This window comes from Temnothorax longispinosus, chromosome 12 (assembly GCF_030848805.1).
Source record: "Temnothorax longispinosus isolate EJ_2023e chromosome 12, Tlon_JGU_v1, whole genome shotgun sequence".
Lineage (NCBI taxonomy): Eukaryota > Metazoa > Arthropoda > Insecta > Hymenoptera > Formicidae > Temnothorax > Temnothorax longispinosus.
Genome location: NC_092369.1, coordinates 847,066 through 870,990, shown reverse-complemented (window position 1 = coordinate 870,990; position 23,925 = coordinate 847,066). Strand labels below are relative to the sequence as shown.

The following is a 23,925-nucleotide window of genomic DNA, read 5'->3' as shown; positions in this document are numbered from 1 at the left end:
CGATATTGGTATACCTTTCAACAAGGTACAAAAGTCCCCGATATAGAAGCCGTAGCCCCAGGGATCGTCAGGGAGGAAAGATGTTCCAGTATCCCGCCACGGAGAGACGAGGCCGACCGAATGGGGAGTTAATCGGTGCAATGGGAAAGTAATCGCGGGCGAGCGGGCGTAACATTTCATTAAATCGCAACAATAACAAGGACCTGAAGGGAGGAGCCCGTGTACGAGCGCGACGTCCTGACACGCGTGTATTGGAGCCATCCCCTGGGATCCTCGGTGGCTACGGCACCGTTCGTCGGCACGCATGCGCGAATCAGAGCTCGTCGTAGGGTTGTTTTCACCCCTGAGATCGAATAGTTTCGCGTGTATGTACGTGTGCGTGTCTCGTGTAGAGTAACGCACACACACGTAAGTTTTCCCTGGCCACACGTTAAGGCTACAAACACGGGACGCGCACACACGCACGACTATCCGAAAGATGCGCACACCTATGTGGGGTTTTTCTTTTCGGGAAAAAGGATGGGGCAAGGGAGGAGGGACGAGGGACAAAAAGCAACCCTTCGTAGGCCGCAAGCTCCGCGAGTGCGTTGTGATCGCCCCTCCTTCCCTCCACCTTCTTCTCGTCCCCCGTAATACTCCCCCTCACGCATCCCCTTATAATCCCCGCTGGGGCACAATGTGGCCAGGGGTGCGATCCTATGAATCTATGTCCGCGCCTTTAAAAGCGGGACCCATCGTCGTTGTTGTTATTATCGGCGGCATTGTAACAGTTGTTACGGAGAGCGCGAATCGCCGAAGCGTATGAGAGATTTCGAGCTGCATGCACATTCGGCCGCCGAGACAGAAGCCACGCGCAATCCCTTCGTCTTTTGTTTCGAAACGCGTCGAAAGAATAGACGGGAACTTTAATCGTTCATCGAGCCGTCGCGCGTCGCAGCTACTGTTTGTATTAGAAAAATATTCTGGCGACATCGATTTATTGAGATATTAGTACCAAAATGTATTGAATAAATATGAAAGATTTAGATGGACTTATAATTTTTGAAAGTATTATTCATAAAGTTTAAATTATTTTTTACGCGTCGTGCTTAATCTCAAGCAATTAGACAGAATGAAAATTTTCACATCTTTCCAATCTCAAGTCGGAAAGTGTATGCGAGCTAATTCTAAAACTATAATCGCTCGTCCCTACAAGTCTTTCTCTCGTTTGTTTGGCTTCTGCTTCGCCATGGTGCCGCGATAGGCAGATCCTTATTTCGCAGAAGTCATCCTCCACGCCGCGCAATAGGGCGTTGAAATCTGTTGGACGCGACGTATATACGCGGATATTGCGTATCAGCGCGGGCGAAACGAGCCTCCGGGAGGGCGAGAAAGACGGGTTTACGTTGAGGTTGGCGCGGCAGACAGAGAACGATCCCATTATAGCGGCATGTTTGCACAACGACACCCCCTTCAGAAGCGACAAGAAGAGGGAGAGAGAGAGAGAGCGCTACCCCCAAAAATCAACCAAACAGGCCGCGATGGCATCCGGGGACCCCCGGGGGCAACCACCGACGGTTTCACGCCCGTACACACGAGAGGACCGTCGGCGAGGCCGAGGTGCAAATTGCGCCACCATCTGGTTTACATCCAGCGAACGGAAAACCACCCCAATAGCCGGGGGGAGGCGGCGCAGCTGCGTTGACACTCTGTTATGACAAATATATTTTCTTATTTGTACTATTAATACGACCCCACTGACGATACCCGTCCGGGAACGTGTCATCGTCCAGCACGAAGGATTGATGGAGAAAACAGCACGCGAGAGAACCGCGGGCGTGGTTTGCTAATGCGAACGTGATGAACGTTCTGCTCGCGCTGTATCATTATAATGTTTACGCATTTCGCAACACTGTGAAAATATCGATAAACTTTTAAATCTTCAAATTAAAAATACGAAAGAGATAATATTGAAAAAAATTTATTATATATTTAACCCTATTCACTCCAACGTTTTTTTCGCCCCAATAATCCTCCAACCATGCACTTTCGAGTCCCACGTGTTTTTTATAATGTTAATAGCTTTGAAAAATTCTCCAAAAATTATTATAATATCTTTGTACCTTCGACTAAAAATCAATGTAAAGAACATTTGAAAATCATTTATTTAAATATTTTTTTACAACAATTATATGTTGACAAACACACGTTACGACTCGTTTTACTTAAAAAATCATAACTCACGAACAAATTGACGAAGCTTAATGAACCAAAACGCAAATTAAAGCTAAAAGCAGTGCAAATGAGAAAAAAAATATGAGATAATTATTAATTAAATAGGAATACTTAATTTCGTCGCCGCAAATTTGGTAATTTTTAAATGGTACAGAAGGACTTTAAGGACTTAAAGAATGCTAGAAAAAGAATTTCTGAATAAGAAAAGGCGAATTTGAAGTGTGACAGATATTTTTTTATGTAAAAAAATTAATTTTTTTTATATAATCGTAGCTCCTCCCCACCTCTTCCACCTGCCTCTGAGCCATAATAGACCTCTGTGGAATGTTAAATTTCTTTTTTAACGACAAAAATATTTTAAATACGGTTAAATTATACACAAAAATACATTTTTATCGAAAAAAATGCTCATTTACCTTTCACACAACACTGACGTAATCTTCCAACCATGCACTTTCATGTCCCACCGAGATTTTGATTGTTCCCCGTTTCGAGAGTAAATGAGCTAGGACTTTGAAATTTTTACCTGAGGTTCCCTGCCACAATAACTTTTTTCCGGCGTGGAGGGGATTCTCCCACGATCATTTGTTTTTCGGAACAAACGACTGTTAGAAATTCGTGGGACACGAAAGGCATGGTTGGAGCGAATAGGGTTAATATATATTCTTTTACATTATATTTATTTTTAAAACATGATAATACGATAAATTATTCAAACGCAATAAAAAAATAATGATAAATGTATAAATTATTCTAAAGTTCCTGCTGGCTCGATTGCCAAGTCCGCGTTGACAGTACACATACACACAGCGTCGCACCTGGCAAAATTGTGAACTAAAAGGCGCGAAAAATGACGTTAAAAAGCTAAATTATTCTTGCGACATACAGCGTTATTTTTCGTTTTAGTGTAACGTTTTTATATTTAAAATAATTGTCGTACTGTCAAAATATACCAAAAACTTCCATTTTGTTATAATTTAATATGTGAAAGCAAATATTTATTTCAATTCTGCAGCTGTCAGAGGGCTTGGTTAGGCACAATTCAATTCGACATATGCGGATTATCCAAGAGCAAAAGGGGAGTTTTCGATATATTTTACAAGTTTATTCTATCGATTACAAATATTATCTCATTGAAAAACATTTTTATTTTAATGTACGTCGCAAGAATTTTCATGATATTCTTCTTGCTTCTAATGTCTTTAATCCAAGATGGCTGCAGTGAGCGAACAGGAGCCTTAAGAAATACAACAGGAGATTTCTAATATATAAATTTCTCGTTTTAGATTAGTGCTCTCTACTCGTATATTCTATATATATCGCAGATTTCCGACCATGGAATACTGTGAGACAAAACGTTTCGCGCAGTAAACGGTCGGAGAGTTTCGCAACAGTTCCATTCGCACGGAACTGTTCGCGTCGTGTGCGGCCGGATTCTCTATCCTCGCTTTTTTTCCCATCGACGAGACCAACATTTTCCGATGGTCGTAAGTGACGAACGAACGGCGATGAACGGCGACGAACGGCGACGAACGCGGAATTCATTCAGCGCGTTGCATCGCACGCAGCTGCGTGGTTCTCTCGACGAGAGAGGAGCCGCGTATAGAGCTCTCGCGAGCGAGACAGAACCGGGGGCTATAATCCAGGAACAAATCAACGATATGTTGTACCTCGCACGCCGCGCTACCATGTGTAGCTTTCCATCCGTACACACACCTATGGCCCTGCACATCAGACCTCTGCCCCCTAGCCGTCTTCCAACCCTGCCTTTAAAATTTACAGATAGCATCCCTCCTCCCAGATATTATTCGCTCGCACAGATATGGCTACATACATACGCCGTATTACGCCGTTCTACGTATATACGGCATGTATCTATACCGCATATACGCCGATTGCATACCCTTCACTGTGCGCCAGCGTGCGTATATGTACATGTACCTAGATACATACACATACGCGTGTTTCGTGTGTTTCGTGTGTTTCGTGTGTTTCGTGTGTGTGTGTGTGTGTGTGTGTGTGTGTGTGTGCGTGTGCGTGCGCGGTACACCCTTTTGCAGTTGCGTCGCCATTCACGGCGGCTTAACTTCACGTGGAAACTTCACTTCCCCGGGCTAAATTTCCACGCTTCTGTCCTATATATTTCACGATTCCCGGTAGAAACACCAGTTACGATGCTGCGATATCCGCGCAGTGACTCAAACGGACTCAGATAACAGGCAAACGCGCTGGACTACGAACAAGATCTATTGAGGAAGAAAGCTTTAGAGAGAGCTTTAAAAGAGATATGTAAAAATCCACGTATATATACCTATATACATTGAAGAAATGTTAAACAATTGGTGTCTCTAGATTTCAAACTAACGAATTTGCGTGATATTGACGAGTGTACTAGCATGACGAATGTATCTACAGGAGCAATTTATTTTAACGAGGACTGGACAAAGAAACAGTCTAATTCTTGATAAATATCTCTCATTAAGTCCACGTTCGATATTTTACTTGACAATTGGGTTCTCAAGTAAAATTTTTTTATTAAGCGGTATCCATAATTAATGTAGAGAATCTAAGCCGATTTTTAGTACTTTTTGAATTTAAAAAAAAAACCTAAATTTGAGAAAGTTATAGCTTTCTAAAGTTTCTTTGATGACGGCAACTTCAAAAGATTTCGCAACAACATTATGACGTCACGCACATTTTCGTGTACTATATTTTCTTCAATTTTGAAGATATTGCAAAAATTCAAAAAGTTTACAAAGAAAGTATGCCATGATCTATCAGAATATACTGTTGGGTAAAAGTCGGTTAAAGACCGAATTTGGACCTCCTCCCATTCCTAATTATAAAGATCACACAATCATAGAAGTCTAATGAGTTTATTAATATGGAAATGTAACATAACACGAGTCTAAATAAATTTTCATCTTTCAACTCGCGTATCGCGAGACTTTTCTTGAAAATTGCATGTAAATAGCGGAGGTCGGGCGCAGTCGAGGCTCGGTATTCGAGACACGAACTCAAGATCCGCGCGCGATCGTGACTCGGTAACGTCCCGTCGTGAAATAAAGATGTCACGGGAACCGCAATAAAAGCGTCAACGAGCTCGTCGGCACATCTATCAATGTACGAGACGCGGGGTTGGGACAATGGCGAAATGGAACGACATAGGGCGCGAACGTCGCGCTGTGTAAATATCTTAAATCTCGTCCGCGATTGCCGAAGCACGAAACGCGCTCTCGTCCGCCTCTCTCTCTCTCTCTCTCTCTCTCTCTCTCTCTCTCGCTCCCTCTCCTGCCTCTCTTCCCCGTCTTCTCGTTTTCGTCGCGTACCGCAGCGTTTTACATTTTGTGCAATTTGACGCGCAAAGAATGTAATGACTTTAAATGTCAAGTTAATATACCGTAGGCGAAATTGACGATAGCAATCTCGGATTACTCGCCAAAGAGCGCGATTTATTCACCGAAAGTTCAGAAAACTTAATTTTCCGTCTGCCTCCACGATTATTTCTATATATTGTTGACAGCGATATTTTAGAAGCTGTAAAATCTCTCTCTGCGGGCAGGACGAGAGAGAAGGAAAAAAGAAGAAAAAAATAATTACCTGGACTCGCGACTCCGGCAGGTTGATCTTGAGGGCAACCTCCTCTCGCATAAAGATGTCCGGATATCTCGTTTTCGAGAATAGCCCCTCCAGCACATCCAGTTGAGCTCTAGTGAAGGTCGTCCTCTCGCGACGTTGTTTGCGTTGATTCATTCCTGCAACATGAGCGAAGGGAGCGCTCGTTATTAATTGTGGCGTTTCATAAATCTCAGAAATTTTCTTTCGTCGCGCACTGATCCCCGTTGCAATCTCAAAATTATTCTTCACAGCGTTCAAAAAAAGCAATGAAAGATTGATATCTAATCTGAGCGTTTTAATCCGTTAAATCAATCAATGATTTCGTAATACGGTTTTAGATGCTTTTCATAAAATGCGCGGGAAATAAAAAAAAACGAAGGTTGTAACCGCCAGAGAATTGTACGCCGTTATCGTGAGAGCGGCTTCGATATTGAGTCTTCAATACATTCACGTGGAACGACCATCGATACGACGTCTTCAAATATGGAACGTTTGCGACATCGGTGTCTTGTACGAAGACGGGGGTTGCTGCCCCGCGCGCAAAGGGGGGTTTGACGAGGAGGGGTGTGAGCGTTGCGAGGTCGCGATAGCGTAATTTTGAACAGCTCCCCTTCCCCCCTTCGGTTCACCCCATGCTACCTTCCTCGTGCCATCGAGCCTCGCTTGGCTCGTTTCGGGACCCACGTAATCCGCTTATGAGGGGGTCACGGGGGTGCCGGTGAGGGGAATGGAGGGAGGGAATACACCCCGGAATACACGAGCAAGAGGACCGAAGTCGCGGTACGCTCCCAGCTGCCGCTGAAAACGACGACGCTGGGCCCTCGGCGGGCACGCCACGCCGCGCCGGTGAGTGTACCCGGCGCGTCCTCGTCGCGAACCAATAAAAAAGAGCGACTAGAAAACTGCGCCTCGCCAGTGTCTTCGGGTTGGAAGCCGGATCGTAAAGTCGCAAGCGGAATGGTGGAATCCGGAGACCGGGTCGTGAAGTATTTTTATGCGCCAAATTTTCAAGCTCGTCGTTCCGTGCGGAGAACTCGCGGTGTTAATGAGGGAAGAAAAGGAAGAAAAGAAGAAAGCAGAAGTATTCGATCAAGATGCGTTCTAATCTGCACGGGTCTCGAACCTGCGAGATTTTTTTTCAAAGCAAAAGTTTTATCCGATTTCACAGCCCGCGAATGACCGACGGTCATACGAGTTGAATAATTGAGAGAATAGGGTCATTCACGGAAGATTGGCGAAGCCCCGCCTCGTAAAGTAGGTATACGTCTGTAATCGTCCCGTTAAGACTTGGGAGACACGCGAGGCAGCTGTTTACGAGACGATCGATGCTTTCTCTTTCTCCTCTTCCATATTCCTCTTATCCGCCATACTTGAAAGCCCACCGCTCACCGTAGCACGATAAAGAAAAAGAGACGCATCGTCGCGATGCAAAAAAGGAGAAAGTTCGCGTCAGCGGGGAAAGATATGATGCAGAACAAAAAGCGGGACAGCGATTTAAAGACGCGAATAGCAGAAAAAAGTGGCTCCCGAAGTAACTCCTAGAAACTGCGTATAAACGTGGTGAACCATGGCAAAAACAAATAATAACGAAGAATGACTGGAATAAGTGACTGATTGAGTACCAGGACAGCAAGAAATTTAATTAAATGGCTATATAATAATTGAAGAAATTAAATTAACTCTAATCTGTACTCTATATCTAGTACATATAATATGATACAGTGTTCAAATAATTATCACAAAAAAGTTATTTCACGAGAAAAACGAATCGGCGAAGCTTACCACTCGTCCAATAAATATACCTAAAATTATACAACTTGGGACTCAATCGAAAGCGTTTCGACGTGAGACGATAGTTTATCAATAGGAGCAACGACGACAAAAGCGAGGTAACCGAAGCCCTGAAGGAAGGAGCGGTCCAAAAGAAGGAAACAACGTCGTATCAATCTCTTGTGGGTGCTCTTCTCGGGTTCGAAGAGAACCCAGGATAAGGAGGATGACGACGAACGACGGTACCTGCGTGATTGGCTAACGAACTGGTCGAGTGGGCTACCAGTATGGCACCGGAGTAGATCCTCGGAACAGATTGCGTCGAACTCACAATGTACAAACGCCAATGGTGGTCGGTATCACCGCCATTGCTTCGTGTGACAGACGCGACACACCCGCGATCGTTCGATCTATGATACGTATCTCGCCGCCTCCGGCACGGATCTGCCATTGATTATGGACATTGTGGAGTAAAACAATCTCGGGCCGTCACTCCCGAGATAACATGCAGCGTATCAAGAAAGTGTCTATACATTTTGTTAAAATTTCCTCAGCATTACACAATCGCAATAGTCATAAACAACTTCCATTTACTTTTGCTAGTGACTTACTTAACTCTGACTCAATATTTGTTACATGTGTTCGTCTATATTCAAGCTTACAGCGGTTGCATATAACGGTCTTAGGGTCTTACGCACACTGAATTATTCGTTGAACAAATCCCATTTGATTGGGAATCTTTTCGTGTCCATAGTCACTGGATCCCGTCGCCGCACCGTGGCGGTGGGCATGGAGAATAGCTCAGAGAGGACGCTCTGATTGTCGAGTGGGCGTCGGTGCTACTGTTAACGACGGCCTTTACCATCGCATCGGTCCGGTGAGAGAGCCGGGCACTTCTACACAGCCAAGACAATGGCTCCCCGATTATGGCCCTCCACTCGCTTCCTTGACACGCAAGGCGCCACCGAACAAGTTCTCCAAAGCCGTATTTTGTGCACTTTATCTGACGCCTAAATATTCCAAGCACGACATTGTGATTCTAAATCGCGATGAAAAAACGAGCCTAAAATTCCCGCGACCGGGAAGAAATATGTTTTCCGTCGCTCGCTATGTTTAACACGATAACGTTGAAATATCTGTTTTCAACGAAGATGCTAACCACGTTACCATTTTTTTCAAATCTAATCTAAAATTCTGAAAAATTGGTAAAAGTTACATATTATTTAATGACGAACGAGAGCATTTTAGAATTCGTATCAACTGATTTAAATGCGCGAACAAAAAACTCTTGACAACCGTATCGTGTTTTAAAGAGAGACAGTCAGCTAAGCGACCCTAATGGATTGGCAAACACCCGCTGACTCCCGGAGTATGATTCGATTTATTATCGTCAGTGAGACGCGATACCGGGAGGGTTGATATAAGGGTTGCTCCGCCTCATTGGCCTGCAATGAGATCAGACGCGACCCTAATAGCAAATTCGTTTTGCGTTTATAGGATTCTTCCGCGCTCGTCACGTTTCGCCGTTTCGTCGTAAGTCAATGGACCGCTAACAAAATTTCACCGTAATCTCTTTCACGCAACAGTCCGACGCAACGGTGCGATCTGGCGGTGCTCTTCGCGTGTGCGTCCGAAACTCGAAACACGTTGGATAAATCTCATCGCGACCGAAAACAGAAATATTTGCTGTGGTAATCTCGCCAATTATTTATATGTGATAACTGCGATATTTAACGCTCATAATTGTGTATTTTGCAACTTACACGTTAAAGCATAGAATAGAATATCAAGAATAACGTAACATATGTAGGAGTTAATCTTAATTGATTTCACCAACGTCATTCGAAGCTAATTAAATAAATATCCTTTCTTCGTGTATCTAAATCATATGCAGAGATCTGATGAAATATCTGAGAAAAGAGTGGATTTATTTAACTATAGTTAGATTTAATTGACGTCAGTGAGGTGTATAATTAACACCGACTGCACGACAAAGTACGCAGCGACGTGGAAATAATTAACGGCGTTGACACGTTATTACTTATTGTTCCTCGATGTATCTAGACTACGCGCCGTAAATTAATACAAATAAATGCATGTCCGATTTAGATAACGTCGAAAATCCCCGTTACTGCTGAAATACGGCGTCAGAAATTTATCTCGAGTGCAACATATTACTGATACGCCAGAGAATTGACGGTAATTAATCGCAATTACATGTAGGTACAGTCGACTGAATAATACGCGCACCAGTAAAGTTTCCACCATCGTTTAATCGCGGTTTTGTCTGGCGCGTCATTCCCGATTTAAAAAAATTTTATTTCAGGCAGACGCATTGTATAACTCGAGACTATTTTCCCTCGTGGTTTTGCGCAGGTTGACCCTTAAACCGCGGAGCGCTGGTTTTTGCCATATACCTCCATGGATGAAAAAAGTGCGCGATCATATCTCGATTTTAATAGATTTAAAGGTCATTGCACGTAACAAAGTTTTAATTGTAATTGTAAGGCCGTAAGAAAATAGACCAATCACACTCGATTATTCTTCAAGTGCGAGGAAAATAATCGACTGTGATCGGTCTATTTTCTTACGGCCTTACGATTACAACTAAAACATTGTTACGTACAATGGCCTTTACTATAACTGTCCTAGCAGATTATTGATAAAATGAAAAAAGTATCTATATACTTAAAATAGCAATTTTGCAACTGTGAATGGAATTTTAATCATTAACGATATAATGAAACGCTAGGAATCCTTAAAACGATGGATTGATAAAAATCGTAAACAAAGAACGGAGAGTGTCGAAGAACCGTAAAATGGCGGGGTTCGCCGGAGAACCGGATGACTACTTTGATATTCATAGAGGCGAAACGTGGATGGAGAAGACAGTGGAAGGCGGGGCACGCTCGGGCACACAGAATCGAAAATTAATTAAAAGCTAAAACGCGAATAGGCTGCTACATGGCGGTGCCAGGGGCGGAGGGCTGGATTATTGGGGGGGCACCGTGGGATGACAGCACGTGGCGGGCGGTGACAGAAGAGGGAATTCTAAAAGGCCATCAGCTACGAAAACATTTGGCCGACTTTGCGTTTACAACGTGACCACCGTGTGATCGCAATGAATCGAAGATTCGAGACAAGAAACTGCGAAAGTGACGCGTTAGTTTCGTCAACCTTTTCGTCAACATACATTCCAATTATGAGCATTCAGCTCATTCTTTAAACATAATAATTTTAATAACGTATCTTTAATGATTTTATATTTGCTTTTATTTCCAAAAAAATCTTTAGATTAGATAAAAATTTCAAGTATAATTCGCCACTTTAGAGACAACAAAAAATTTCATTATTCTTAGCAAAAAAGTTTTATTCTGATCATAGTTTTTTCCATCAAATTTTTTCTTTGCATGTTTTTTGTATTATCGTAAAAAATAATAGACATATATTTGAAATAGGCAAGGTAAAAACTTCATTCTGTATATAAATATTCTGATTCTTCAAATCATTTGCAGATCACATAGTGCATAAAATTGTAAACAGGATTCTGTTTTGAACTTTGTCGCAAGTTATAGATAGCCTAAAAATATTCATTTTTGATCGACTTTAATGTCCATCGCGTATTACTTTTGTGCATCTTATTTCTATGTAAAAATTTAAGAAAGTTCTGAGATTTTTAAAAAACCTTTATTTCTCTCAGTCATAGACACCACCACCATTATCATTATATATATTTTCTTCAAAATCATACCTTCGCGAATGTAGTACGGATGGTATCTCGGTATCCTGTGTTTAAACCCGTTGCCAAATTGATGGTAATTCGTTTGTTGGTTTGGTACGTAAGAAATTTGTTGATTTGCTGTGAATCAATATTGCAAGTAATGGAAAATTTTTGTTAAAAATTCTTCGGTTGTTCCGAAAAGTGCAAAGATATTTCAAGAACCACTTTAGACATCTATAATTTACGACAGAATACAGAACAAATAATAGTTACCATTTTATAACATATATCCCGACATATGTTATGTGTAATGTAATATGTATCATGTGTGTGTATTTCGTACCACGTATCCATAACAACAATAATATTCTGTATATCTATAGAATATAGGATCAATGTACCTAATATACTAAGAACATCCTTAAAATAATTTTATACTTTACGATATCCTCTGAACATTCTCAGAATATTCATTTGCTGTTAGGGATCCTGATTTTTCAAACAAATTTTATTAACTAGACCATAAAACTGTAAATAAAATTACGTTCCAAAATCTGTCCCGAATTAAAGATCGTCTAAAGCAAATACAAAATAGATTCTTTCTTTGTTAAGCTAAAACACTTTTGTTAAACTGTTTCAGCTGCCAAGTAATTATTCATACTGCATCGACATTAGAAGAAACCGAAAGAAGCCGTCATTCACAAGGAAGTTCCAGCAGGAAGAGATGCAAAGTGCAGCCGTGGCAGATAACCGTTCCCATGCGATAATCTAACGGATATGAACGGTAAGGACGTAACAGAATACCAACATGCGTCAGGGACGGGCGTGTAAGCGGATAAGTTTCGCGTTGCAATGTTCCGAGCTGTTCTCCTCGCTACGTCCACTCTCTCGAAAAGTTATTTGGTACTTATTAAGTAACGATGGCGAGCATGAATTACTAATTTCGGGAACCACGAGGAATCGTGAGATGAAGACTTTATATATTTTATGCATCGATTTCCCACGTAGCAACGTGAGGACCGCGTGTATAACGTCAGCAAAATTTCCAAGTGTTTGCGATGTTTGCGTAAGGGAATTCCAGGCGCGTACGAGAGGAACCTGGGTAAACGCAGCCCGGATCTCTCGCGCCGTATCAATAACAGAAGACATAATTCCGATAGGACCGTCGCGCGGTAATAAAATGCGAAAGAAACACGACGCGACGGAAGAAGAAGCGAGATTTCCGAGAGCGAGTGTCGATGTCCTGCCGTACGTGACATTTCACTCAGCCTCGAGTGTTTGTCTTGCAATTAGGTTTGGATTTGTGTTTGGCCTCTCCACGTCCGCCTACTCAATTTAGCCGTGACACGCGCCCGCCACGGAAGCGGCTCTTTCGTCGCGTTTCGCGGCCACTTGGTAACGGCGGCGAGCGTGTAGCACGTGCCCGCGCCACGTGCCGCCCTTAACCCGACGCCTAATTGAGTGATTGAAATCGTACCGAATTGACAAGCGAGGAACGAGCTGGCCTTTACCAGCAGCTATAATCGCGACGTTTGCTTCAAAATGACTGAATTAACAAATTGTACATACATTGCAATAATCTCGAGAAGTTTTTAACCCTCCAGTGGGCGCGTGGCATGTATTTTACATCCCACAGCAGTTGACAAAAATGAGTGTTCTAGACTCATTTCAATATAGAACCGATTATCGAAAAAATATTGAAAGTTTCAAATTGTTAATATACTTTAAGACAGAGTTGGAAACGTTACTTCGTAAAAGTAACGTTACCGTTACTTTTGTAAAAAGTAATCCGTTATCGTTACTAATTTTAAAAAGTAACGCTATCGTTAGTAACCGTTATCGTTACTTTTTCGCTATTATTTTATAATAGGTATTAAAATAAAATATTTGACTTTAAAATTAAATTACTTAATAATCAATATTCAAACTCGCTAAACTAGTCTTTAGTTTCATATTACGTATACAATACCAAACTTCATTAACTGCGTAATGCGAGAAAAGATGCTAGAAGGGAATATTTCTATCCAATCAAGAATATCTAATATCTACGCGATATCAGTGCGCTATAGCAGCGCGCAATCTTTTAAATAGAGATAACTGAAGTAACGATAAAAGTAACTATTAAATTCGTTACCGTTACTGTAAAAATATATAACAATGTTACCGTTACAGAAAAAAAAGTAAAAGTAACGGTAACACGTTACTTCCCAACTCTGCTCATAAATAATGTAGGGTGTAATTTACACCCCACGCATCCTTTTACGTTTCAAATTTTCACGCGTCCACTAGAAAGTTAATATCGGATCAAATGTGCCCCGTTTGTCACTAATTTTTCAAAAATAGTTTCAACAAAAACTCGTAACAATCGCAAATAAATCGCGATATCTTTCGGCAAGCGTGGTTTCAAGTCAAATATTTAGGGCGGAAATTATTCCGTCGTTGAGTATCTTCCAACGACAACGTATCTCTTAACGTTACACGACAGATACATTACGTCTCGCGACTCCGAGAGGCGCATGTCGCGTACACGAGAGCCTGGGATCAAAATCACTTGTTCCGTCGCTCCCCTTCGATTGACAATCGACGGGAGGAAATTGTCGACAACGGTGTCTTTATTCATACGCCACAACGCCGCCGCCGCCGCTGCCACCGCCGCTGTCGCTTACGACGAGCGGGAGGAAGTTAAGTGGACGGGCAATTTCTCTGTAACAACAAATAGTAGCTCGGATGGGAAAGGGCGGTAGCCACATGACGCGATTCCCACGTATCTCGCTGCATGCCACGAGTCCTGGGGAGAGGAGTCCTACGTTTGCACATCCCCTTCACGCCTCCTCGGGCAAAACCTTTCGCCCGAAGCTATCGTTCTTTCGTCGATCAGGGTGCGATCATACCTCCGCCTGCCTGCGCGCGATTGCATAACAAAATAAACACCGACGCGCGACTGAAATTAACGTCGTGTCGAGCGACATGGAATAGCCCTTTTCCGTCCACGCGTTGTCGTTGACGGACGTCACGTGAATTAATTCGCGAGAAATGTCTGCCACACGATAACTCCACAATCTAATTATCATTTTTTTACGCGCGAAAAATGGAGTGTGAAGAAGATTAAGACACCTCAATGTCTGCAGATACCTATATTCTCTAAAAGTCAAAGAGTGAAATATCACTCAAAGTGAGTGAAAGGCAAGTGTAACAAAAAGTGAAAATTGAGCCTGTGCACTTCGAGTGATTCACTCTAAGAAAGAGTTAAATTGTGCTCTATAAGTTGGAGTGAAATCGCACTCTATTTGAGCGAAAGGACACCTTTTTCGACTGCAGTAGATCAGTGTCTATAGAAGTGAATTATGTCACTTTACAATTTTGAGTGCACTAAGAGAAAAGTATTTGATATTTGCGACTATAATTGCATAGAAAAATAATTATGGTTGAGGTTCTTATTTTTATATATAGTTATTACTGCTATAATATTAGTAAAGTCTATATATGTATAGATTTTTCGAGTATGGTCATTTTCATCATATTTATAGTAGACTTAGGGTAGAGCGGGGTCAAAAGTAACGCGGGGCGAAAGTAACAACTCAAATATCTATAGTTATAGGCATAGATGCGCATGTGTCTGTTGGTTAACGGATGAAGCTGAACAAGCTATATACATATAACGTGTCTCAGAACGTCTGCGGCCTGGGTATTGAATGGACGTGTGTAATAAATAAAATATGTTTTTGAGGCCGTAAAGTAGTTTCTTCCGTCAATCTTAAACTTTTAATATAATATATCCACTGCAAGTAAGTACTTTTTCTTTTAGGTTATATTTGAGTTTCGTTATTTTTGCTTATTATAATAATTATTACTTATTCATTTTTGGCATTTTATTATTAAAAATTTTAAGTCAAAGTTCAAAAACATATTCGGGACGATTGTAACATCATTGTGTGGGGTCGAATAAAAAGTAATTTTTATTTGTACTAGTCCTTAAAGACATTGTGTTCCTATCATTTAAAAATATAAGAACAAAAAATGTTTATAATTAATTGAACAAAGTTAATGTTTTCTATAATTGATATCAAGAAGTTATGTTTTAATAAAATAAGATTTTATTTTACTTCTTTTGTATGAGAATATAATATAATATAATAAACATTTTTTATTCTGATTATTTAAAACTATTACTATCGACCCCCTAATAGTGTTGCAACCGACCTGGAGTCGGGGGCGATTGTAATATTTTCCCTCGTTTATGTTTTTGATTAATAATTCTTATTTGGTTTATCACAATATTTAAATAAGAGGATTTCCATAAAGTGAAATGATCACATTAACTTAGGGTATCAAGAGTTTTTCTTTTATTGTAATAGTTCTTCCACAATCAAGTTCTAAAGTCAAATTGTTACTTTTGACCCCGCTCTACCCTACTATACATAAATTATAGGTTATAGTGTATAAAACCATGTTATGGTTGAATGAATACATGCTAAAGCTATGACAACAATAATGTAATATAATATGATCAGCTATAATTCGCATTGTAAAAATAACTATAAAAATATAGTTGGCACAGAAAATAACTAAAAATTATAGTGAAATTGTGGTAGTAAAACTGCAACTATTTTTTCTCTCAGTGTGGGAAATTTCACTCTGCTAGAGTCATTTATCAGTCGATCTTTAGTGAATTGTGATTCACTATAGCTTTAGAATGAGATCGTGTCACTCCAGTAGAGTAACCACTCTAAAAATTTGAGTGGAAAACTCCTACCTTATGAGTGCCGCATTTACTCAAATTAAAGTAACAACTCTCTCTTTTGGAATGACTATCGCAATCACTCTAATATATTAGTAGCGAAATCACTCTATCAGATTTGGAGAGTAAGGATATCAATGAGGAGAATATAAACCTCGCGGAATTATCCGCGAGAAGCTGTGAGATTAGGAGAAAAGTGAATCTCGCGGCCTCGTGACCGTGGCTAATAAGCGAGGCGTTTGCTTCGCATGCGGACTATAAAAGCGAAGTCTAAGTACGACTCGGCAGGACGGCACGAGCCGCCGCGCACTGTCGCTCTCCGTTCCCTCCGTTCCGCGTCCTTTGTTTCTATTTCCGTCTATATACCTAGACCGTGCCGCGCCGCATTCTCGAATCGTTGTCCCTCTCGCGTTCGGCGGCTTTTCGTGTAGCGCGGATACACGCCTACACCGGATAGAGGCAGCCGCTGGACGTAGGTACGTAGGGACCTAACGGACAGATCCGTGTTTCCATGGAAACCCACCTATCTGCGTCGGTTGGACCTATACTGCCTGCTGCCACCCTGATAAGCGGCTTACTCTCATGGTTCTCTCCACTCTTCTTCGCCGAAGCATCCCCCGGCCCCCTCCCCCTCCTCCTCTCCCTGCCCCCGCTCCCAACCACTTCATCTCCTCGACACTCTGCCCCCGGCACCCCCGTGTCTCCCGCCGCCGAGCCCTCTTTCGAGCGGTGGGTGAAAGAGAGCGAAACGGCGAAAGACGGACGGGAAAGAGAGGAGAGATGATGCTGCTTTCCGCCGAATCGTGCCGCTAAAGAAAAGCGACGTGAAAGCACGCTCTCTCTCCTCTCTTTACTTTGTCCCGCTCTACTCTATACCCTCTATACTCTACTCTCGCTCTATACCCTTTCTCTCTCAGTAGCGCACCTTCATCCCCATCCTCCTTCTGCGATCTCTTTTCGTCTACGCGCGTTCTGTGGCACACTGGAAAATTTATGCAGTCAATTACCGGCAACTACGGCAACACGACCTTCGAGAGTGGAATCGCGGGCACGAAGGGAATTTCTCTCCGAAACCGCCGCGCTTCTTTATCTTTCTGTTTGATGTACCGCGGCGCGGCCGATCCTCCGGGGTTTTCCGTTCGCCAGGTGCTTGGAAAACATCGGTTCTCTACAGGGAGGACATTTCTGGCTTCGCTCGACCACGAAAGGCATAATGGACGGTTCGCGAATGTTCTGTTTATCGAGGTTCCCTCGAAGCTAGTGCCGATGTCGCGAGAACGTTTCGCAGTCCCGAAGCGATCGAAAAAGCACATCTCCAACGTTCAAAACGTTGCGTGTGCTCCGTAACGCGCGTTTGAAGTTTGAACGGATGTATGCAATTGTCTGTATAACATTTAAAACTTTTATATATTCATTTGGAAACCTAAAACTTGCGAGAGAGAACTGCACTCTCGTGGCGCGTGTTTTTCGCCAACTTGCAATGAGAGCTATAGCTGAGAAGCCCCGAGATTGCTCGACATTCGTATGGCTTCAGTCGATGCATCGATTTGCATGGCAATCAATAACGGCGGATATGGCGTCCACGTGAAATACTCTTACTTACAGCTCTTACGACGGCTAGCAACGTGTTAAAACCCTAAATTAACTCGGTATATAATAAATTAAATATTCATTACATGTGAGAGCTATAATAATAATAGTTTTTTATCCGTTCGCAATACAGAGAAGAAAGAAAAGAGCTTAGCAAATGGAGCAATGCTAGGGGCGTGATAGAACGTATAAGAGAGGCACAAGATAAAAAAGGGGGATTTATTTTGTGTGTGTATATACAATAGATTTTTTGAAAGTTTTTTCTGCGGTAAATGTACTTTGAATATCACACACAAATTGTTGGGTAATCTACGCCAAATTTTCTCCAATTGTATAATACTTTAAAATATTTACTTCCAATATTAAATATCAGACTAAAAAAAGAAGGAATAATAAAATCGGTAGTGTCAAGATCTGATAGACTCGAGAAAATAGAAAAATTTCTCTTAAATTCTCTAAAAATAAACATGTATAATTTCTATATTTATTAAAAGCAGTATAAAAACACATATCATTGATTGCAAAATTCTTGTTATCAACCGATTTAAAATGCTTTTAGTTTAGAATCTACATTATAAATAATTGAACTTTAACGTTCAAAAGTAAAAATGTATAATTTCTGTATTTATTAAGCAATTGCAGTGTGACAAACACACATCAAAAATTTAATATTTAAATTGATTGCGAAAGTCTTATTATTAACTGATTTAAAATGCTTTTTAGTTTAGAATCTACTTACAAATAATTGAAATTTAACGTAGCAATTTATACGTAAAAATGATCAAAGAATTAAATTATTCTATTAGGCATGCGGAAGTTACAATTTCCAGTGCTCTCCCTTAAGCGCGGAGAGATTATCCGACGGCGTTTGTTGAATGAATACAGCGTAAAATCTGTCACACTGCTGTAACGCCGAGTCGCGCAGATTAAACACTCGATCGTCTTTTATTTCAGTGGATTAGCCGGCTAGATCGATCACCTTCGGAAATCTCGCTCATCTTTTCTCCATTTCGCGGCATTTCACGGTTCATATGAATGTTTCCGCGAAAGAGAAGCGTTTTGAAAAGTGTATTAGCGATGCGGCTAATAAACACGGACACGGAGAACGGTACTGCTGTCGCCACCTCACGATTACGTGAAAACTTTTCCGTGCATGCACATCAATATCGAACCGTGCGAATCCCTTGCTATTAACGACCGTCCCGAATACGTACATTCGGTATTAAGTCTCATTATTGCCAATAACTGGATCTACCGTTATTCTCGAGCAGGAATGTGCAAGCAATTTCATTTTTCATTTTTCAAATATATGACATCCCGCAAGTAGGACACTGTATTTAAATTAATTACTACGATCGACTTGTTAAAAACCCAATTCGCTTTATTCGCTCTTAACTCCGATTCAAAAATTTTAGTTAGCCATTATTCGAGCGTCTATGATTTGTGATTATCTCGATATCAATCCTGATTCTAAATAATGTAGCATGCAGTATAATTCTTTAATCGCCCGCCTAAAATCTCGTGCTGCAGACTTTTATGCAATAATCAGTAAGTGAGTTCAATTTTCGATGTTATTGAATAGACACCAAAACGGTATATCTTATTTTCCAAATCATCGCTAAGAAATATGGACTACATCGTTGACTTTTCACTAAAATTTAACGTTTTGTTGACAATTATAACCGTTTAATCCTCTAATGGTAAGGTGGGATCAGATGCAACTCACGGCTTCATATATTTTACTTACAGTTCTTTGTTTTACTGCAATTATTTAAAGTCAGTTAATAAACTTCATTGTATCCAAAACAGAAAACAATGACTTTTCTTCGCAAGTAGAAAAATAAATTTGGCCGGTTGGGTCGATTAATGCCGGAATTACGATGAACTTAACGTAACGAGACGCGACGAAACGCGAAGTAACGTAAAACCTAAACACATTGTTTTTATATGCGGCTGATTACGATCGACTTTACGTAACGCATATAAAAACAATGTGTTTAGGGTTACGTTACTTCGCGTCCCGTTACGTTAAATTCATCGTAATCCCGGCATTAAAGTTACCCGCGTTATTTATTGTATTCTTCTTCATATAAATAAACAAAGGAAGAAGCTTCATGTTATCATTTACTTCTTTTATCCATTTTGTACATTGATCAAATTGTATGTCCTAAAAAACCACCTTGGCATTAGAGAGTTAAGTTCAGGATTATGGTAAAAGTTTACAGTCAGGGTCTTACTGAAAGCAAATAGATTCGTGTCTAAGCAGCGAAATTTGAACTCGTCTTGGAAGAAACGAGGAGGATTTACCTTGCGGAAACGCGGCTGCCAGACCGTGTTCCAGCGCATGATGCGTATGGGCGTGCGGGGTGAGGGCGAAGTGCGACGGCAAACCGGGATGCGCGCCGGGATGCGGATGTGAGTGAGGATGCGGATGGGTGCCAACCCCCATCGGGTGTCCGTGTGGGTGGTATTGATGAGGGTTTCCGGTCGAGGCGCAGGTCGCGCCCGCCGCCTTCAGGTAACCCGCCATATTCAGGCAGCCCGCGATACGAGAAACCAGTTCACCCGCCACCGCGGCGTTGTTATCACGCTCCCTTATCGCGTGACTCCCTCCGCCCTGGTCGCCCGGCCACCAGCTGTTCTCCACCCGATGAGCAGCGCCGCTCGTGCCGTATAATGGCCGCCTCACGCTGTCCTCCGTCAGTCTTGATGTGAATTCTTCCGGCAGTGCACTGCCGTAGTGGCGCTCTTCTACCTGCGAAAGTATCATCAGCGTTTGATAAAATTTCAGTGATTATATTATACTTCTGCAATAATTTATCCGCAACTTCTCATTTCTTTATTCATAAATAGTAATTAATTGATTAATGTTTTCGTAAAAATTATGGATAAAGAGTTCTAATAAATTATTCTTAACTCTTGGGAATAAAAATAAAAGTAAAAGAATCCAACGAGATTTTGGTTGAAAATTTTCTAAGTTTTCATGGAATAAACTCTGGACAGAAAACTTATCAAAAATTACCAAAACTATTCAAAATTCCCAAACTCTAAAGAAAATATCATTTTTCAAAATATAATCGTCCATCGAGTGATCTTATACTTTTGCATATCGTGTTTCATTACTTTAAAGTACAAAAAAAAGAGAATTTTTTTTTAAATTGATTTAATATCTTGAAACTCTGTGGAAGAAAGGAATTGGAAACTTTTTAAGCTTTTTTTTCCCCCAAATTTGGGGAGGTAGATAGTAGAGTAACCTTCAGATAGCACAGAAATATATTCTACTATCTATCAGAAGATTCTGTAGAATATTTCTACAGAACAATTGAAGGGATAAACCTCGCTTTTGCATTAACTGTCATAAACATATTGATATAAACTTATATGTAAACATCGTAATAGTGAGAGGTATTTAGGAACGGATATGTATTGAAACCATATATCCCATAAAAGTCTGTTATACAAAATAAAGTGATATCTTGAAAAAAATTTTTTATTTTTCACGAATAATTCACGAATATAACGAAAATTGTAGAGCTCGTCAAGATCTGAGGAAGATCCCCAAGTCTTGTTTTGATATCTCGAAAAAAAGAATTTTAGTTTTTCGCAAATATCTCAGAAACTATATATGTATAAAGGCCATTACACGTAACAATGTTTTAGTCGTAATCGTGAGGCCGTAAGAAAATAGACCAATCACACTCGATTATTCTTCAAGCGCGAGGAGAACAGTCGACCGTGATTGGCCTATTTTCTTACGGCCTTACGATTACGACCAAAACATTGTTACGTGCAATTAAGACACCGCCACATGATTGTTAAAGCAAAGTTACTCAGGAGTGAACCCTCTATAACATATGTCAAGGTCAAGGTCATCCAAGCTGTGTTTTTCTAAAGATGTGAGTTTTTCTAAAGAATTACCCGACTTTTCTACAAAAAGGCGTTTCACAAAAAGATTATAGACATTTTATAAGAAGTTCAAATTTACAAATATTCTGGAATATATACAGGGTGTCCTAAAACTCTCGCAAGCGGCACGCAATCTAGAGTATGCTAATTCGACAACTTCAAATAGCTCTCGTTTAAAAATTATTATTTGAACGGAGTTTTGGTAAATGATAAGTTGATTTGATATCGAGAATTTCCCTGTATACTTCGTATGCGAGAGTTTTGGGACACCCGGCCTGAGTGAACGAATAATAAATAAACAGTGAATATGAAAAGTAAAGCGTACAATAGAGCACATATTAGGAATAAGAATAAATATTAAATATTAGGAATCGGAATTAGAAATAATAATTAAACGTAACGCACAATGGAGAAAAATAAAATATAAGATGTAAATATAGGAATACTACATTTACACGTCCTAATGATTAATATTTATTACAAGAATATTCCTATATATATACATATATATATCCTAATATTTAATATTTATTCTTATTCCTAATATGTGTGCTGTATTGTGCGCAGGGCCTAAAAACGTGTAAGTATTATATAGACTCGCTCACAAGTCTCGTGATACATTAAGTTTTAGATAATTTTTCGTTATTTATTTACTCCGTTTATTTTTAGAGGGATGCACTATATATAAAAAAAGAAACAATAAAAATGATCAATGTAATACATTCGTTGAAACTGTAATTCAGTCCTAGATCTTTAAATAATACAGCAGAATTTCGGTTATCCCAGCACTGTTTTAACCAATCGTTTATTTATCCGAAGCGCATGATTGGCTAAAGAGAAACGAATTACATTCTATGCCCATTTAGTCACGCAACATTGTGACTCGCATGATGATGATAGATGATATATTAATATGACAAAAGTGTTGACATATTATTTCAGCGAACAATTTATTATTTCTCAGCTACGTCTCCGACTCGTCAGATCTCGCCGCTAATTTCCTTTTTTGCTCTAAAGTGTAATAAAAATGTCTTTTGAGATACAAGAAAGAGATACGGCCAACAATAAAAGAAAATAAAGAGCTATAACAATTTCAGGTAGTTCAACCGCTGTGAAAAATTAGTATCGGTCTTAATAGCACAATAATTTCGTATAAGTTGTCATTTAAAGAAAATAAAATCAAATACCGTTATTGGTAAATCGTACCATCGTTCTCTCTGACAAGTTCACAATTAATATTTATTATAGTTCTCACATGATATTTAATATCTCGATCACCGTATACGAAAATGCACATCACAGCCGATCTTCACAGAAACACTGCACTGCGGTTACTGATGCACTCTTGAATTCTTCCTCACATCCGTGAATCATTCTCTTTTATCCTACTGTCTCTACACTGTCAGCTTTTTCTACCTGGCACCAATACAAGACGAGCTTCTTGAAAAACGCCTAAAGAAAAACTGACCAGTGGTAGGAAACGAATAGGTGGCTAGTCGCATTCTTTTTCCAAACCTACGTGAGAACATCGTGCGAAAGGGTCAAATCTGCAATTCTTCGTCGAAGAACGACCATTATTAAACCTTTACTTATAACGAATTCGATTAGACGCACTTGTCAGTGCACATTAAAGCCATGTGCACAAATCGACGTAAAGATGTGTGATGTTTATAATATAAATACAAACGAGTTAAAGTACAAAATCCCCTAATATACTTTATTGTACTATTTGGAAAAATATATATTTTTTGTCATTCGAGATATTTGCATTTTACTCTACATTTATATTATCAGATTAGATAAGTGTTGACAGTGCGTCCAACCGAAACTTCGATAGTCTTTTGGACGCTGAATACGATCGATCGTTTGCCAAATTTCTCTATTTGGACGTATTCAGCGTCCAAAAGAAACCGAAAACAACAAGTTTCGTTCTTGTGCTCGAAAAAAGTAATTTTTTGTTGAAAGTGTCATAGGCCTATTTCTTGGTTATTAAGCATTATATTGGCCTATGGCCTTAGCGTATTATACTTTGAAAGGTGCTGCATTTAGGTAAGACCAACGAAATTGAAAAACAAATTAAAACATTCAGGTGGACCTCCCTTGTAAGAAGCTCGAAAAACAAAAACGCGTTAATCGACATTGATCGATACGCATTAATATCATGATTGACACGTGAAAATACGACTGTTGGTCCGAACTGGAGTGGTTCAATCGTCTCTCTTACGTTGCGGCGCGTGAAAAGTACGCGCCTCGGAGTCGAGGTCTGCTGCAGAATCTACGGTCAACGTCGCGCCACGTGCTAAACCGGAAGTATCGAATGAAGTGAAGAGGAAAGCGTGCCGAAAAGTCGGCTTAGCCGCGTGAAACT

The 23,925-nt window shown here is 40.5% G+C and overlaps 1 protein-coding gene across 2 annotated transcripts in view; it reads right to left on the bottom strand.

Moving 5' to 3' along the window:
- The window catches only part of LOC139823005 (uncharacterized), a 64,906-nt gene that overhangs the window by 3,768 nt on the left and 37,213 nt on the right, over positions 1-23,925 (bottom strand). The window contains exons 1-3 of one of the 2 annotated variants that reach the window (XM_071795266.1): positions 19,959-20,316; positions 11,354-11,461; positions 5,815-5,969 (exon numbers count right to left, since the gene is read on the bottom strand). In XM_071795266.1, coding sequence (XP_071651367.1) covers positions 5,815-5,969; positions 11,354-11,461; positions 19,959-20,181 — 486 coding nt within the window. In that variant the 5' untranslated portion in view covers positions 20,182-20,316. Of the gene's footprint in view, positions 1-5,814; positions 5,970-11,353; positions 11,462-19,958; positions 20,407-23,925 lie in introns of those variants that run through there. The other variant, XM_071795267.1, reaches the window with a different exon arrangement.